The sequence below is a fragment of the Camelus bactrianus genome, chromosome 5 (assembly GCF_048773025.1).
Source record: "Camelus bactrianus isolate YW-2024 breed Bactrian camel chromosome 5, ASM4877302v1, whole genome shotgun sequence".
Classification (NCBI taxonomy): Eukaryota; Metazoa; Chordata; class Mammalia; order Artiodactyla; family Camelidae; genus Camelus; species Camelus bactrianus.
The window spans coordinates 93,245,909-93,264,167 of NC_133543.1; the positions used below are offsets into that span (position 1 = coordinate 93,245,909).

At 38.7% G+C, this 18,259-nt stretch overlaps 1 protein-coding gene across 8 annotated transcripts in view; it reads right to left on the reverse strand.

The window, feature by feature from the left end:
* Nucleotides 1-18,259, reverse strand: part of DOCK10 (dedicator of cytokinesis 10) — a 241,667-nt gene that overhangs the window by 107,983 nt on the left and 115,425 nt on the right. For all 8 annotated transcript variants that reach the window (XM_074364399.1, XM_074364398.1, XM_074364396.1 and 5 more), the window contains exon 4: nt 2,397-2,479. In XM_074364399.1, coding sequence (XP_074220500.1) covers nt 2,397-2,479 — 83 coding nt within the window. The remainder of the gene's footprint in view (nt 1-2,396; nt 2,480-18,259) is intronic.

Here is an 18,259-nt window from a genome sequence, read left to right on the forward strand (position 1 = left end):
CAGACATAGGAGAATTCTTCTAATCCAGGAGGTATGAAAATGATTTACTTCTAATAGCCTCGGAAGGCCCAAGTAAATTACGTTTCCACTACTGACCTAAATAGGTGTAGTCTTGAGCGGGGAGTGCTTAGATTTGTAAAATCATTAAAAAAATACTTTCGCTGTTCAGCGTTAACAGTTTTCATCTGTTCAGGGGACACGTGAGGATTATTTCAGAACTTCTGATTTTCATTTTGAATATACACGTATAGTTCATTACAGTTTCTCACTTAGTGGCAGTCTAACTCTTCCCCTTCTTGGTATCAACTTTCACTTCCCTTAGTTAAAGTGAGGTAAGACGCAACAGTATTTTGGTTTCTTTCGCATTTCTTCTCCTGCTTTGCGAGAATCCCTGTTCAGCAGTGATATTCCAACCCTGTTCTTGCTGGACGTGCTTTTTCTATTGTTCTCATGAAGCGAATGTGAAATTTTTAAATTTACTTTTCTTTATGGCATCACGACTATAAGAAATGATGAACAGTGTTTGGGGATAAAGCCACCAAAGATGCCTACAGACCTAAAGACAGCCGGAAGGCACTTATGCAAAAGGGCAGCTAAACACTTCCTTTTATGCTCTCTTCCCTTGTATGCAGTCTTCCAACGGCTTGGACGCAGCTTCCAAGTTGTAACTGCTTTTCAAAACTATTTTCAGAAAGGGGAAGTCTGGATGTTAAAACATGCTTTGCTTTTCAACTGCATCTACAAAAGTGTGTGACCAATGCCCAGACATTCTGAACGTACTAGTTACTCACGAAGGCCTGGGGTGTGATGGGACCTTCCCAACATGAAGTCACAGGAGGCCATCTACCAGGAGTGAACTGGATCTAAAGGAATGTTCAGAACTTTGGTAAAAGTTAACATTCACTGTTTTGAATGAAGAGTTGCTGTTTTGGAGGAACATTGCTTTGCTCTCGACAGTAATGTAACGCCTGAAGAAATGGCTCCCTTCCCTCTTTCTGTTTCTTTTTTTTTAATTCTCACTGCCACCATCTCATTCTCCGTGGAGTAGAACAGGTCATCTTTTAAAGAGGTAAACCAGATCATGTCACACTCTAGGTTACAATTACCATAGGCTTCTGTGCAATGAGAATAAAATCCAAGTTCCTTCCCAGGGTCTGTAACATCCCCTACCTTACTGCTCTCTTTCCAACCCTCAGTTCCAGCCTCGAGTGACCACACTAGCTGCCACCTCACGACCTTTGCCCTCGCTGTTCCCTCTGGGAACCCTTTTCTGGAGATTGTGGTGCTGGTAGCTACTGTTCCTTCAGATCGGGGCTCAAATGTCACCTTCCCAGAGCCATTCCGTAACTCCCCCTCCAAATTCTGCATTCAGGGGTTTAGAGCAGCACTTCCAAGTATCCAAGTCTGGAAAAGATGTTTCAAGGGGCTCGGGAAATCTTAGAAAGTCGTGCCCAAATCTGAAACTTGTGACCATTTAAAAAGTTAGATGCAATGTGTGTGATCTCAAAGCTTCACTTGAGGAAAGTGTTAAGAAAGAATTAACTTTTAACTGTCTTAAGTATTTTCCTGGATGATTTGCATCATTTTAGTTTGATGAACGAGTGTGCAGGAAATTCCAGTTCATCGTCATGCTTTGAATGTAAGCAATGTCCATCTAGGATTATTACGTTTTAAAATTTGCCACTCACTGGGTTTACTTATCCAATAAGTAATCACTAATTATGTGCCGGGAGTTCTCCTAGGCCTGCAGGGGGTTCTGCGAAGAAGAGTCCCTGTCCTTTGGGGGTCTTTACTCTAGTGGGGGGACACAGACACGGAATAAATGATTACTAGTTCAGGCAGTCGGTCAGGTAAGCTTGTCTGTGGAGGTGACAGTTGAGCAGGTGCAGGACCTTCCCCTAGAGACTTTGTTTCCCCATAGTCTGGAAAAAAATTACTTGTTTGTCTTTTCCTTTCTGCTGTTCTTAAGGATCTATCATTTCTGTGGAGGTTGTTTATTTTCATGCCTTTTACTATCTCTGTATGAAAATACACAAAACGAACGGCAAACTGAACACTATATACAGAATATAGTCAGAAAAAAACTTCTTGTCAAAACTGAAGTTTTGAAAAATCCTCTTGTATCTGCTATTGAAAGGACAGCTCACAAAAGAATAATATACCAAGACTTTAAAACTTTGTTCAAAAATTAAATAAGAGCATCTCACCCCAATTCTGTGACTATACAAATAATACATTGTTGAACAAAATGTTCTTTCATGACTCATTTTTAAATTTTATAAAGCATAACTTAATACTAGAATAACATACATGTATTTATAAACAATGGCAGAATTTAAATAGAGAAAGTGTTTTATATATGGAAAAACCCAAGGAGTACCATGGAAGGTTCTTACCGGGGTAGCTGTCGAATGTCTCCAGAATATCGTTCATATTTATAATTTACCACGTACCACTGGGAGCTATAAAATTTACAAGCCTGAAAAGAAAAAAAAATGACAATTAAAAATTATCATGAGAAAAATCAGCTGTCCTGGCAAAAAGCACAGTGAATTCAGTTCTCATGACCGCTGGGATAATGTTAAGGTAGCTGTGTTAGCAACTTTCAGGCAGGTAAGGGGCTTGCTTATTTAATAATCATTTCATTTCCCAGTGAAATGGAAATCTAACCTTTCCCAGACTCTTAGAGGAGGAACCATTTGACATATTTATTCTATTTTTCTCCATCAAGGAAAGTCTAATTTAATCACCCGCTGAATCATACCGGATACGCTGCTAACCTCAAGTCCTGACATTTTTTCAGCTTGCCTTGGCAACCCTTCCACCATTCAACAGTTGTCAGTAGCAAAAGATATTATTATTTATTTTTACATGTAATTCTTTCATCATAATTTTAGCCCCTTTCTTCCTGTTCTTGCGTCAGTAACGAAGCCTTTTTCGCTTTATGTCAACCCTGTGGTCAACTTGGAATCCGTTTTACCTCATTGCCTTCTGAACCCAGGCTTCTCCGTGATTCTTCACCAATTTTATAAATATATGTGAATAAAAGATGTTTTTTTTTTAAACAAAGTTAATAGCACAAAATAATTATCTTGAAGTGGTACACGATGGCTGACCTGAGGGTGTTTACTGATGGTAAAGATTCTCCAGACCTCTACCGCGCACCTCCCACTATGCTGACCATGGAGTGGTAATGGGGGTTTCACTAGTTGGCTTTTAAGATTCCTTTTGATTCTAAAATTGCATAAATCGAGGGATTAAACAGCAACATCAGGATTATAAGGAGACCTTGTGCTCTAGCATGAGTGGGGAAAATGCAATATGAGAGGTAAGACCCATGAATGTCTTAGTAACCAAGAAGGGGACAGGCAAAGAGCTCTCTACGCAAGTCGTTACTCAAGATGTAAAAGTGTTACAGCAAAGGAAGCGCTGATGACGTCTCTGCAGAAACAGAAGGTGGGAGGGAAAGGCCCAGAGGCGTGTGGGGAAGGCGGGTGGAAAAGCAGGGTGCAGGCCCCCGGCTTACGATTCACAGAAATGCAGGGACAAGTGTTAGGGGTCCTCAGCCGCTTTGGATTTCTCTGGCCTTGAACTTTCTCAGCACCAGAGCTTTATTTATTCAGGGAAACACCCACACACAAACCAGGGACTGAGGGCAAACAATGCGTGCGCCTAGGACAAAGATAGGGGTGGGAGGAGGACAGAAGAAAAGTAGAGTTTAAAAACAAAACTACAACCAGACAAACGGACATGGATAAACAGTCAAAGGGAACTCAGGGGATCCATGGACCATGGATGGAGAAGGAGAACTGGGAAGAATACTGAATATTTAGCTAAAATTGAATTTCATAGCTTGCCAGTTCCTGAGCTAATTCTGCAACTGTATGTTTCTGGACATCAGAGGAAAACTGAGCCCTGATATGCTCTTTGTCTAAAAAGTTTCATCTTCATTTTAGACAAAGATGCCAGGAATTCAGGCAAAGAGCACACAGGCTTATGGCCTCCCAGCCCGGGGGAGACAGAACATTCATGACCACAGGTCTTTCTCATCCTCTCTCACTTACTTCCTTTTTCTGTACTTTCCTGCAGTTCTCAAATGAAACAAAATGGACAACAAAGCATAAAACCCACTCTCTTTCTGCATTCCCTTTCGGTCTTTTTTTTCTGGTACATAGTTTTTCCTAGTTCCCTTCTAAGTATATATTTGAATTGGAATATTGTTTTCTATCCACTTAATGGCATGTTTCCAAAGATTTTCACTTTTGATTTCTAAACTTGATGACCACTTTAAATACTAGATAGAAGCAAGTATCATACCCTGATTTACCAACCCAGTCTTTTAGTTTTGGAGATCGTCCGTTCATTAATTTGTTCAGCAAATATTTTTGAACCCGTACTGTTTGCCCAGGGTTGTTCCAGGTGATGCAAATACATCAGTGAACGAGGGACAAAAATTCATGCCCTCTTGAAATGTCTGACCTAATGAAGAGCTGGTCAGTAAACACAAAAATAAGTAAATTGTGTAATGTATTAGGACATGGTAAGTGTCAAGTGAAAAATAAAGCAGAAGAAGGGGGATGGATAGAGTTAGACAAAGGGGGACAATTTAAATAGACTGGTTAGGGGCAGTATCACAATGAGGGTGACCTCTGAGCAAAGACGTGTAAAAGAGGACAGAGGGAGCCGTTCTAACGGCCACTGCATAAAAATAATGCTTCAGAGTATTTCTTCATGCATTTGGTCCTCACATCTTCCCCCAAGTTTGGCCCATTTGGGATTATTTTCTTAGGCTAGAATACTCAAAGTATTTTAAAGATTCTTGACAAAAAACTGCCAAACTGATGTACATTCTTTACAAGAAAAATGAGAATAGAGGGTACTGCACTGAACCAGGAGCTACAGGGCTTTATTCTTGGTCTAGAACTACACTGACTTCCAACATGATTTTGGTCAAAGCATTTTACTTATTAGGCTCTCTGATTTAGCAACTGAACTTTCAGAATATTAGAATGGGTAAGAAATTTCTGTTTCATAATATCTACCTCTACAGGTCTTTATTTGGACATTTTAATCGGACAAATGTGTATTGTCCTATTGTCCTTTCTTGCTATGTTTAACCATGGTAAATACGTATATTCATGCATCTTACACGCACTATTCAGTATTCACAACATGCCGCAGGCTTAACTGACTGGGATATGTAATCCTGAATCCCGCTGGCCAAAAATGAAAGTGGTACTTTCTTACATCACTACAGTCTAGTAGAATTACCTCTGTTGTCTTGGAGTGGCAGATCCTTGTCAGATACTGTACTATTAGGTGCTTCACATATAATCTTAAGAGCGCTCCATGACACTCTATTATTCCCATTTTATAGATCACAGAGGCAAGGAGAGGCTCAGATTTTTCCCCAAGATCCTACATGTGATAGAAGTAGGATTTCAAACTGGATCTGTCTGTCTTGAAAAGTCTATTCAACTAATTTATGACTTGTTTGATGATTGCAGATTTTTTTTTTTTAAATCACATCTGGATCATCATTCCAGATGTTTTGTATGGTGTTTCTGTTTCTGTCTTGGAACCAGACAAGACTTGGTTTTCAATTTTGGTATTAGCTGTGAGATCTCAATTAAGTAACTTAATATCTCTAAATTTCTTTACATGTTTAAATGATACCACCTTCATGAAGATCAATTCCAACAAAGCACCTATCAGAGAGTAAGTAATTGATAAATACTTGCTTAAAAAATCAGTCTTCCCAGTAAGTTTGACTCAGTCTACAAATCATGCTCACAACAGTTGATAATGCCAACTTGTTTTTCCTGATTTATACAAGTCTTGTTTTGGAGAGATATCTTAGCTCTGGTTATCACAGAGTTCCGTTTAAATCAAATTCTTTCTGAATTTACTTGTTAGGTTCTTAGTATCTGGGGGTGGTTACATGAGGATTAGGATTGGACTAGAAGATCCTGAAGAATCCTTTTAAATCTGTGATTTCTCCGATTCTGAGAAAGCCAGTGCATTTTACAAACACATAAGCATTTCTCCTACATAGTTATGGCATTTTGGAAATGTTACGCATAGAAAATTATTCTCTATTCTTTGTTCCAGCCCACACAGTCACTCTAAGAAGATCATTAAGAACTATTACAATTATGACTACAACTCCTCTTTGTCCAAGAACTAAGCTGAAATGACCTGTTGCAAATTCAAAGTCACAGGCTCCAGCTCTGCTTGTTGCTACAAGGCTCTGGCTTTCTCTTCCCCGTAAAAACTGCCTAGCCCGTCACACTGGTTGCCAAACACTTGCTTCTTACTCCCCTAAACGTGGGGGCTGCCACTGTCTACTTCAAAGGTGAAGACTGAGTAGCCAGCAAAAGTTTGCTGAGTTGGTTAGTTTTTCCAAACAGCGATGCCCCTAACTCACATTTTATTCATTTATTATGTTTGCTTATTCAGCCTCTATCTTGTCATCGCTGCCGGTTTGATGTTTAGACACACAAAAAATTAAGCAAAGTCAACATGGTCAAAGGCTTTTAAACCATTAGAACAGTGTTTCCTAAATTACAGTGTGTACATGAATTATTTGGGGTTGCTAATTAAAATGCAAGTTCCTGAGTCCCCCATGAGATCAGAATCTCTAGAAGGCTTTCTCCTGAAATCCATCATTCCACTGAAGTGACAGTGTGGCTCAGTCCTTGCCATGCCGTCTGCCTGCAAACTGAAAGCATCAGGGTCCCAGCTTCACACAGGGAACTCAAGTAACTGAGACTACCCTCCAGCTTTCTTGCCCTCAAGTAGGCACAGCCTTTTAAAAGAGCAGGGAGCACATCAAGTCCAGCCCAGGGGGTCACTGACAGTGGCCACTGAGTATGGATGTGTTGAATGAAGGAATCTTCCATAGTCCTTTTTCCCCTGGAAATAACTAAATTTGACACCTTGAAAGTTCTAAAAATCTAAACACTTTAGGAAAGACTGGGCACTTGTCAAAGGCACCCTACAGTGCTCTAAACAAAACATTTGATTTTTCCTCCTCTTCCCTTTCTCTTTAGAGACTCATTAGAACCAATTCAGATCACGCTACCTACCTGTAACAGCACCTGGGGTTTGGCAATGCGATTTGTCCATCTCTTAAGAAGGCTGATTATTAGATTCTGGCTACAGAATAAGCAGGTAAGAGATGGCTTTTTAGATGCAAAGTTATTTTTCTTTCTGGCTATAGACGTTTATTAAATTACACGACGACTTTTTGGCCAGAAGGATTTATGCAACTACAGAAGGTGTTTATTTTGGCCCTTAGTCACCACCGGGATTAACTCTGTATCTGTACAATGAGGGTGGTAATTTTCCTGTTAATGCCATTTTTTATAAAGTTTAGAAGTAATTATGGCTATTGTATAAATGTTGAAAATGCAGCATCACGAAGTTACGTGAATTTAGGCAAATCATGTATTAAAAGAGTGGCTGGATAATTTATTGTCCACAGTGAGGGATTTCAAAGTCTAAGGAGATACTATTAGCCAGGTCAACAGGTAGAATATAAAACTGCCTGCAAATCAGGACATATGGTCACCCAAGATGTCGATATTTTAGAAGAAACAAAATGGCACTGAAAATACTTTTTTTTCTTTGACTGGATCGCATTATATATTCCTTTAAAATGGAATAATTAACTTCTGCACTATAAAAATAAATTGAAGAGTAAATGATTTTAAAAAACTTACACTACACTCTTGGGAAGAAACTGAAAATGGGTTTGGACAAAATAAATGATGTGAATGTAGATCTGACTCAGTTTCAGAAATCATGATACAATCCTATTTAACAGATTTTTGAGTCTAAGTTTTTAAAATATTACTTGATATTAGATAGTATTACTATGTATATAAATATGCCTGTACAACATAAAACAGAATGTTATATCAAATGACAACCATAAGTGAAAATCAATTTTTAACTATTTTGTTACTCTGAATTATAGACTAGCCTAAATTGTTATCTTTGTTGATTCTAAATTGAAAGTGAATCAAAATATTTTGTTTGCCTTTTCAAAATGTGTTGCATCAAGGCAACTGAACAAACTGTAAAATGAGACTTTCAGAAATCACACCTGTGCCTAATCTGGGACCAGACACTCTTAATTTCCCAGCTGGATGTCACAAGTATCTTGTCAGGGCATGAATAATGAATGGTACTAAAAAATCTTAGTAATATTATGATCTAATCATTCTTTTCATGTAAGGTATAAAATCTGGGTTGTAATTCAATGCAATTAAAATTTCAGGTTCAAATTTCAGATGGGTTCTTTTTTTATTCTTATACTCCAGGGACTTCGATTTGTATTTCTGTGTCTCCTTTCACTTACCACCAAACATTGTATGATGGTTTCTATTGTGGAGAAGAAAAGAGGAAGCCGATTTAGAACTGTAACAGTTTTGCATATTTGGAAACAAGACTATCATTCTAAGGATTTTTGAGACTAGGAAATAAATTTCTTCAGGGTGGTTAACATGAAACACACAAACATTTTTTCACTGTGCTCATTCATGTTCTCCATACACATTTCATCCAAATGCCACTAAAGAATAAAGGCATTTGAATTTACCTTAATCAACATTTGTATGTTTATTCTCTTTAGTGTTACACATTTAGTGTAAAAAACATCGGGTGATCTATTTTGTTCTGGCCATTATAGAAATAAAATTATTACATATAAATAAGACCAGGCCAAATAAAGGACAACAAAAGATCTTGATATAATTTTTCCAATAAATTATTGAAGTTGCAAATGAAATATGGTTTTACTTATAAATTTACTTTTAAAAAATACACACAAAATGAAAATTCTCTTAACTTCCAGAAGACCTTCCTTAGTGAATTAAAAGCCCCATTCTTCAAGACAAAAAGATGAATCTTCTTCTTTGCACTAATTTATTAAGAAAGAATTCTGAATTTTTTTCAATTTGGAGAGATTTTTACAGTTGTATTTCCCCATTATCTTCCAGTAAGTTAAACTGTACATGTAGCCTTGATGCCACAGCAAAAGAGTTAGTTCTAGATTGAAGAAAATCTAGTCTAAAGTTAATGAATGCATTAGAATCACTCATTTACTGTCCAATGATTCAGAATCAGAAAATAACATTCATTTTTACTTAATTTATTTATACATGCCAAAAAAAAAAAACCCTCCAGAATCATTTGTTGAAAGACTCATTCTTATTTCTGGGTAAGTCTGACTGCACGCTATTCTACATATGAGATTCAAACAATTTTTATAAAGTACAAAGGCATGTTGGTTAAAAGAATGGCTTCCTTATTAATGTACACAATATGCAGTCCAAAATTAAATATAAAGCATATAAAATTATTCAACCATAAAAGTAAGAAAGGAAATTCCCTGTGTTTTCTTGAGACAAGATACATTTCATTCTATTTCAGTCTATTTTTTTTCCCATTAACAAAACGGGGCAGCATGAAATATGTTTGAAATCATGGCCAGTCTCCCTCTCCCCATAATTTTCTTTGCAACGTTTAGGACCCACGTGGCTTAAAATCTCTTTTACTTCTCAATATGATGCAGCTTCTACTTGGAATATTTATAATTTGCTCTTGAATTCATTGAATGCCACTGATTCCAAATAGTGGAAGAAGAGGAAAAGGAAGAGATTTCATTTTCAATATTATACTCCTTTGGTCATAGTGTTTTTCATAGCTACAAAATTTTGCTTCTTGACAAAGTAAGCAGTATTTTGGTACATAATTTAACAGTCCATTGAGCTATTTTTAAACTTTGCAATGCACAGGGTATTCTGTGTGAAGATCTCCAGTATTTTCACTGGGTTTACTCTTCAAAGCTCTTTCTAGGGAAGGGGACAATAATACACTGACACCTTGTTTGATACGGTAACACACCCCATGACCCTTCAGAGTTTAACCCACAGTAATCAGGCTGTGCTCATGGCTTCTGAAACTGCCCTGTGAAAGAACTACCAATGACTCCGAATCACCCAATCTTGACATGTCTTTGGCATTTGACACCATTGGCTCACACTTGCTACAGACAGCTCTTCGATTCTGAGAAATCAGTTTCTCCTTGTTTTCTTCCTACCTCCTTGTCCACTCCATCTCCACTTCCTATGCAGGGCCCTCTCTGCTACCCCGCTAAGTGGGAGTGGTGCTCAGGGACCTGCCTCAGGGCATTCCCGGCAAGCTCTCCCAGGCTCAGAGCTTCCCAATCCAGAGCCAGCGCCCACCCCTTCCTCCTGGGCGGAGACCTATGTATGTATCTTCCTCTTGGCCCTCTCTCTGCGTGTTGGCCACTAAGATGATCTTCTTTGTTTCCTCCACTGCTGCTCCAGCAATCGTTACTGTCTTCTGGGCACCTTGTTTAAATGATGGCGCAACTCTCTAGCTCCTTGCCCAAGCCAGATGTATGGGAGTCGTCACCAGCATGTTGCTGTCCTTTATTTGCTTTTCAGTCACCAACTGCTGTCAACTCTGTCTCCTTAACAGCTCTTCCCTGTCACCACAATCACACTGCCATGTGTTAGTACAAGTCTTTAACCCAGCTGGGCTATTAAAATAAATAGTCTCCTATTCTGTCAACTTCTCTTCACTCTTACTCCTTCCCTCAAGGCAAACAGTCCATTTACTGGTCTGTTTTTAGTTATTTTTTTTTTTTCTAACATGTGAATCTGATCTTGTTTCTCTATTTTACAGCAATACTCCAGGGGTTCTCACTGGATATTTTGCAAAAATCTGATCACAGGTCTGTTCCTCCTGCCTGGTGGTGAGCTCCTGGACTCTGTGACATCCAGTTGGTACCCATAGCTTAGTGAGTGACGAATGTCGGTGAAAAATAATCCCAGTCGAATCGTTCATGCAGTGGACAAGGCCCTTTATTGCAGACACTGTGTGGGATCCATGGTAACTGTATAAATCAGGAAGCGAGGCACTTTCTATGTAAAGAATTTAACCTTTTGTGGAGATAGAGTAATCAACTCTGCCCAGCTGAGCTGGGAGCAGCCGTTTCTGTGAGTATCTAAAGGAGCATCTTGTTTAAGCCACTGAATTTGCATTGTCCTCTAGGACAAGAGAAGAAATAATCTGGTAACTAGTTAAGGGGTTAAGAGGAGAAACTTAGGGGCTGAAAAAGGTGTTACTCTGATCATTATGATCATTATTATTTACCTCCAACTTTGAAATTAACCTTGTTTATGCTTAAAATTTGCCGCATGAGGATAAGTCCATAGAACTACCATCCCTGGTGTATCTGGGGTCCTGTCTTAGTATCGTTCAGAGGTCAAAGGTAGACATTTTTGACACTAATGTTAAGAATTAAGAATGGAGGTGGTCGTGAAAAGAAATAATTTATTTGATCTTTTAGAGGCTTTAACATCCCCTTTCTCGTCATCACCATCTGCCTGAATGAAAGGCAGGTCAAGGTTCACCTAGAAGCTGTTTCTGTTTCACTTGAGCTGTTTTGTGCCCCTGGTTCCTGACAATCTCCTTCCATCTGATTTGTATTGGCATTTCTGAAAGATGTTTCTCGAGACACTTGGGGAAGAGATAGAATTTCCCCATGGTCAAGTAAATCTGGGAAATAGTTCATGCCTTTTCCACCGCTAAGGCAGTCTCAGTGGATACTAACTAAAGACTTTGTGTGTGTCTGTGTCTGTGTGTGTATGTCTGTCTGTGTGTGTGTGCGTGTGCGTGTGTGACCTATGAACATCTCGAAGATCTGACTTTCTGCAGAACATTCTGTGACTATATGAAATTGGCCTCAGTCACCTATAGTACTTTCTGGATGAGGACAGAACATCATCACTGTGTGTGTGTGTGTGTGTGTGTGTGTGTGTGTGTATGTCTGTGTGTGGGTCTGTGTGTCTCTGTGTGTGTGTGTGTGTGTGTGTATGTCTGTCGCTGTGCGTGTGTGTGTGTGTGTGTGCATGTGTGTGTGTGTGTGTGTGACCTATGAACATCTCGAAGATCCGGCTTTCTGTAGAACATTCTGTGGCTATATGAAATTGGCCTCAGTCACCTATAGTACTTTCTGGACGAGGACAGAACATCATCACTGTGTGTGTGTGTGTGTGTGTGTGTGTGTGTCTGTCTGTCTGTCTATGTGTGTGTGTGTGTGTGTGACCTATGAACATCTCGAAGATCTGGCTTTCTGTAGAACATTCTGTGGCTATATGAAATTGGCCTCAGTCACATATAGTACTTTGTGGATGAGGACAGAACATCATCACTCTGTGTGTGTGTGTGTGTGTACATATTTACATATAGATATTTTGCTTCTATTCTTGCAACGTTTCCACAACTCTTAAGTCCCTGAGTGTTTAATGTCTTGCCTAAAGTGAGGCTTGGATTCCTGACATCGTGGCTTACTCCTCACTTCATCAGTGCTCTACTCTGGTTGCAGGCTGGTTTCTGGAAATTGCAGACGGGCTTGTAGGCAGAGTGACGTGCTACCTCAGTACTTAGTATTTCTCTCAGCCATTCATCTGAACTGGTCCCGAGACCCTTGCTCCCTGTCCGGCCGCTGAAGTATTCTCACTTCTCTGCTCTCTCATCTTCTTTGTTAAGAGAGACCAAACAAAGAGCTTAGTTTTAGTGTTCTGGGTATGTTAAAATGAAAACTTTGCCCTAGAAGTTCTGCTTAAGAAGTCTGCCTCCTATTTATAGACCCCTTTAGCTACTCTCCCACCCCCTGGGGGAGGAAGTGGTGCTCAAGTTTTATCACGGAAGTGCTTGGGCTTTTTTATGGCCATAGATGTTGACTTTAAGCCATTTACGAGGATCAGATAAAGACATTGCTCCCCAGTTATTTTCCAAGTGCTTTCATATCATTGCTGTATTTATTTTTAGAAACACGGCATTGGGATGATTAATAATCCTCATTTAAAGACGGAGAAACTTGAGGCAGAAAGGTTAAATATTTGTCAAAACAAAGGATGTGTTCTTCTGTGAACAGTGGAAACGTCCCCATCAGGTCAGGCTATTAAGCACAGGGTATGAAGGAATTTTTCAAAGGGTCAGAGGGAGCAAAGTGGGGAAGGGCACCCAGCGCAGAGTGAGAGAGATCAGGGCCTTAATTCTGGCTCTGTGTGAATCGGGGCAGGTTATTTCATCATTCAGAACCTGCTTTGTAGGCTGTAAAGCAAAGTATTAATACCTTTAACAGAGTGATCAAAACATATATAAATATATATAGTGTTGCTCAACTCTGACTTGTGTTAGTTTAACACAACTGTGAAGTGCTTTGGTGGATGTGAATTGAACCTACTTTCTTGTGGGGACTATTTAACCTCACAGTTAGTAGACAAGGAAGAGAATTAATACCAGTTAAAACAGAAGAGGGAGAGGCCATTCATTTTACTTAAACTCGCATTAAAAACACGAAGTCATTCAAGGTTTAAAGAAGGAAAGAATGTCCACTGCCTTCCACAAGAAGCTCAGAGTTGTCAAAGTAAAGAGAGAGAATTCAAAATCAGTACCGATGGGATGTGTTTAAATGAGATTCACGCTGGTCTGTTGCCTAGCAACCAGGATATCTGTCCTTGCCACCCCATAGGGAGCCACAGGGCAATTTAGCACAGGGTGGACCAAAAAGGTTGCCTTGTGCAGGGCAGCAACCACGGTAAGGGAAACACGTGTCTCTACAAAACCCTACAGTTGTCAGTGAATTCATGTCAGTGCTGGCTTATCCTGATTTCAAAAATCCAGCCAATGTTTCTCAAAGTGTGGTCCACTAACAACGTGCGTCAGGGTTACTGGGGCAAAGCTACAGGGGAGTTGTCAGGGCAAAGGCTGAGAGGTGTTCCTTCCAGAGGGCAGCAAGAGCAGAGCACATACGCGCAGCTGGCATCGTGGCTAAGAGGCCAGGTCTAGACGGCATGCGTTGGGATGCTGGGTCTGTCTATTCCCAGCTGTAGGATGCTGGACACATTTCTTAATTTTTCTACGAAAGTTTCCCCATCATTAAAAGGTGATGATGATAATGATGATGGATGTTTGTAATTACTGCAAGTAAGGGGCTGAGAAGCGTATCTGGCGCAGAGTAAGTTGTCAATAAAGCTGCTGTAAGCTACTGAGGTCAAGACTTTTCAGCAGCATCATTCTCTGGGGTGATTTCTCAGTCTTAACCCGGCTCTAGGGTGACCCCTTTCTTTTCATCTACTGTCCCCAGGGTCGACTATTCATCTTCCATTATCATCATGTGATATTTGTAATTGGGTTTCTCTTCTTCCTGTCCTAAGGCAAAAGTTTCACTTTATCTCCATCCTTAAAACCAAGTACAACTATGGGAATTTCCACGGGGTTTTCAGGGCTGGTGAGACAGAAAAATCAGCAGGGAATAAAATAGTTTCTTCTCAGGTTTCTTTCACTTTCTTCTTTTTCTTTCTTACTTTTTTTTTTTTTTCCTATTTTAGATCTATGCATTTGGGAAAAACATAGTAAGACGTTTCCTTCATGTTGCCAAGATGAGTGCTCTGTCTTAAGATTTGCAACATAAAGAAGTTTGGCAGATACATAGCCTCTAAGGTAAAAGGAATTACACTTCTCCTTGGAGCAGTTCTTGGGAGAAATGAGAAGCAGAGGGTGGAAGTGAGAAAAGGGCTGTAAGTAGTAGAAAGGAAATTAATATTAGGAAGAAGGTGAAGGTGAAAATTTTCTCCCCGAGGAGAAGGAGCAAGACAAAAGCACGTTTTGCAGCCCCCAGATCCCCAGGTTCCCGGCTGAAGTGAAGCTTCTCAGAGGACCACAGGAATAAAGGGCTCAGTCTGGCCATTCGAAGTTGTGGTTCAGAAGCTCATGAAAACACAAACAAAACTATAAGCCTCTAAGAACCCCAGAATATCCTTAGATGTCTCCAGTGTTGTACTGATCGACTTTTCAGACCATCTGTCCCCCCACCGCCCCCGGGGAAAGTAGCTAAACTCACCACCTTGGTTGGATCCAAGGATTGGGGGTGAGGTTTCTGATTAGGTCCTGGGGTTTGGTCTTTGAGCTGGCTGGCCCTACCCCAAAGGCAGAGCACACAATAAAATGAGCAGGTCATAAAAGGAAAAAGCTGAAGCAGGCTGGCAGCCAAATCCAAGGCCTTGAAAGCCTCAGACACTAGAAACCCACAGGGAAGAGAGGTAAGAACCCCCGGGTCACGTGAGAGAAATTTCCACAGCCTCAAGGAGACTGCAGAAAACCCGGGACACACAAATACACTGTACATGCACAAAGAGGTGCAAGGTGAGGAAAGTCCCTAAAATCATGGAAACATTTATAAACCCATACAAATTATACTATAGTACATTACTAGTTGTTTTATTATACAAATGATTAAGAACGGACTATGTCAGATGAACGTAATTGGCTCCTGTGATGGATGAACAGATCCAGCAGGTTGACTCACACGGCAAAACACAGATGGGACTTTGATTGCTCCGTATGACATTTTCATTATCTGACTAAAATAATAATAATCAAAAAGGAGTCTGATGAAGTCTCTAAGGTCACTATCTAATGACTTGAAGGATAAAGTTGGGTTTTAACTTTTGGAGACAATTTTAGGAGATAGACTGGAGTTGCTTCCAATTCTGACAGCATCTTGAGAGATATTCTAAGCAATTTTTTTTGTCAAAATATTTTTAATGACAAAAATTTGTAACACCACAAAAATACAGAATATATAAATTGAAAATCAATCTCTCTCTCTTCCCTGTCCCAAGCTTGTGAGGTAACCAGTGTTATAAGTTTGAATGTGCATTTTTTTAATTGTGCATTTCATATTTACATATCATGTATTTTTTTTTTACATCTCCAATGATATACTGTATATTCTGCAACCTACTTTTTTTCTCTTAACAGCATATCATAAGCATCGAAGTTAATACATTTAAACATGTGTAATTTTTACTGGCTACTTATCATTACAAAATATAGATGTGCCAAAATTTATTCAAGCCCACCCTTATCACTTGATACTACAAATTGTCTGGTGCTGCAATACTCATGCTTGTAATTATATTCTTATTCTCTAGTGTTTGTTTTTTTACTGAAATGCATGCTGCATATTTATATGTATGACTTAAAGAGATGCATTTGAATATCTCAAAAGGCTACAGACATGTGAGAATTACAAACACTGTGTGATTATTTTCCTATATTCTTACTAGCACTAAATGATGTTCATCTTAAAATTTTTCTTCATTTAGACACAATACATCATTTTTTGTTTTAATTTGTATTTCTAAGATTACAAGTATGGCTTGGCAATTTTGTATGTCTTTTAGTCATCTCTATTTCTTCTTTTTGAACTGCCTTCTCCTATCTTTTGTTCATATTTCGGTGGGTTATCTGTCTTTTTCTTATTAATCTGTAGAATTCAGAGCATTAGGCATATGTGTATATGTGTGTCTGTATGGCAAAAGATACCATGAGTTGCAAATAATTTCTCTGAGTAAGTGCTTTCTTTTGGCCTTATTTATAGTCCCATTCATCACATAAAAAATTAAAACTTTTATTTGCTTAAGTACATCCATTTTCCATAACTTTCCACTTAAAAAAGGTTTCTTACATGTTTCTAACTTTTTTAAATTGAGATCTAAAAAAATTCATCTGGAATTAATTTTTGCATGTAATGTGAGATAGAGCCTTAACTTTATTTTTGCCCCAAATGGATAGCCAAGTGGTACCTGTTGAATTACCCACCCCTCCTGGAGAATTTGAAGTGTCATATACACCATTTATTAAGTAACCATATGCAGTTGGATCTGTTTCTAGAAACTCTGTTTCATTTCACTGGCTTATTCGTTTATTTCAGAAGACAGAAAAGATGGAGAATGTCTCAATTCCTATTTTTTAAAGCGAGCCATTCTCTAATACCAAAGGGAAAAAAGAAAACTAGAGCCATATTTCACTCATGAATATAAATGCAAAAATTTGGGAAAAAAAATTAGCAATTCCAAACGAGAGTTTATACCAGAAACATAAGTATGGATCCACAGGACAGCAGTTTATTAATTCTATTAGTGCTAAGTTCAAGTAGAAAAGCTATTATGTCAATAGGCTGAATGTGCATTTCACAACATAGCAGACTAGTCTTTCTACACACTCTAGAGACCAATAAAGACCCTTCTCAGACACTTCTTTTGTGACAGAAACGGTCGTAAAACACCAAATCAAGAATGAGACAGGCTGCCCAATACTAGCATTATTATTCAACACTGCTTTGGAGATATTAGGTAATAAAAATAAGACAAAATTTAAATAAACAATATACTTATTAGAAAAAAAGAAATTTTTAATTCTTAGCTGACCTAAAAACCAAAAAAAGATTAGGATTAAAGAGTTTAGGAAGCTAGTTATGCATATTTGAAAATCAACAGCTTTTTAAAAATATCAGTAGTGAACAGTAAGAAAAGGAAATGGGTTTTTAAAAGTCCACTCCCATTCGTAACAAAACCACAAAATACGTGGAAATAAATTCAACAAGAAAGTTAAAGATCCTTATGAAGAAAGTGAAATATTTTAGTGAAGAACACAGAAGACCTGCTTGAATATCCCGTTAGGAATTCAACATCATAAACATTTCAGATCCTACCTAAGTTAACATATATTTGCTGCAGGACTTCTGTAGACCTGATCTCAATGAGTCTGATTTGCTTGTGCAGAAAATGATTTGCCAACACTTTTTTTTTTTTAAACAGTGATGCCTTGCTAGATATTAAAACTTTCTCCAAGGGGACTAAAAACAAAATATTATGGGACTGACACCACATTTTTATCAGTAAATGTGAAAACAGTGTACTCAGATATCCTGATGTTATCTGAATCTGCACTTTTTTTTTTTTTTAAACCTCTTTAGGAGGTGTGGTAATTCAATGTGAACTGTGGGAAATAAATATGAAATAATGAAATTGTTAAAATAAAAAAGGCCAGATGATGGCAAAGATGATATGGATGGAATGGTACAACGTAAATATGTATGATTAATCAGATTAGTATTAATACGTACACTAACAAGGCTAGCCTATACAAATATGTTTAAGAGCTGAGAAAGGGCTTGGCTATTGGACGTAGCTATGATTAAATCCTTATTGGGATACACTGCTTTCTCAGGATTAAAGACTGCATTTAGACTCCACTGCCTTCAGTTTGACCTGTAGTGGACTAGTGTTATCACTGCATTTTCTGTAAGGGAAGGACTGGCTTCACTTACTAACCCAGTAACTCATCTGCTAAGTAGCTATTAAGTGCC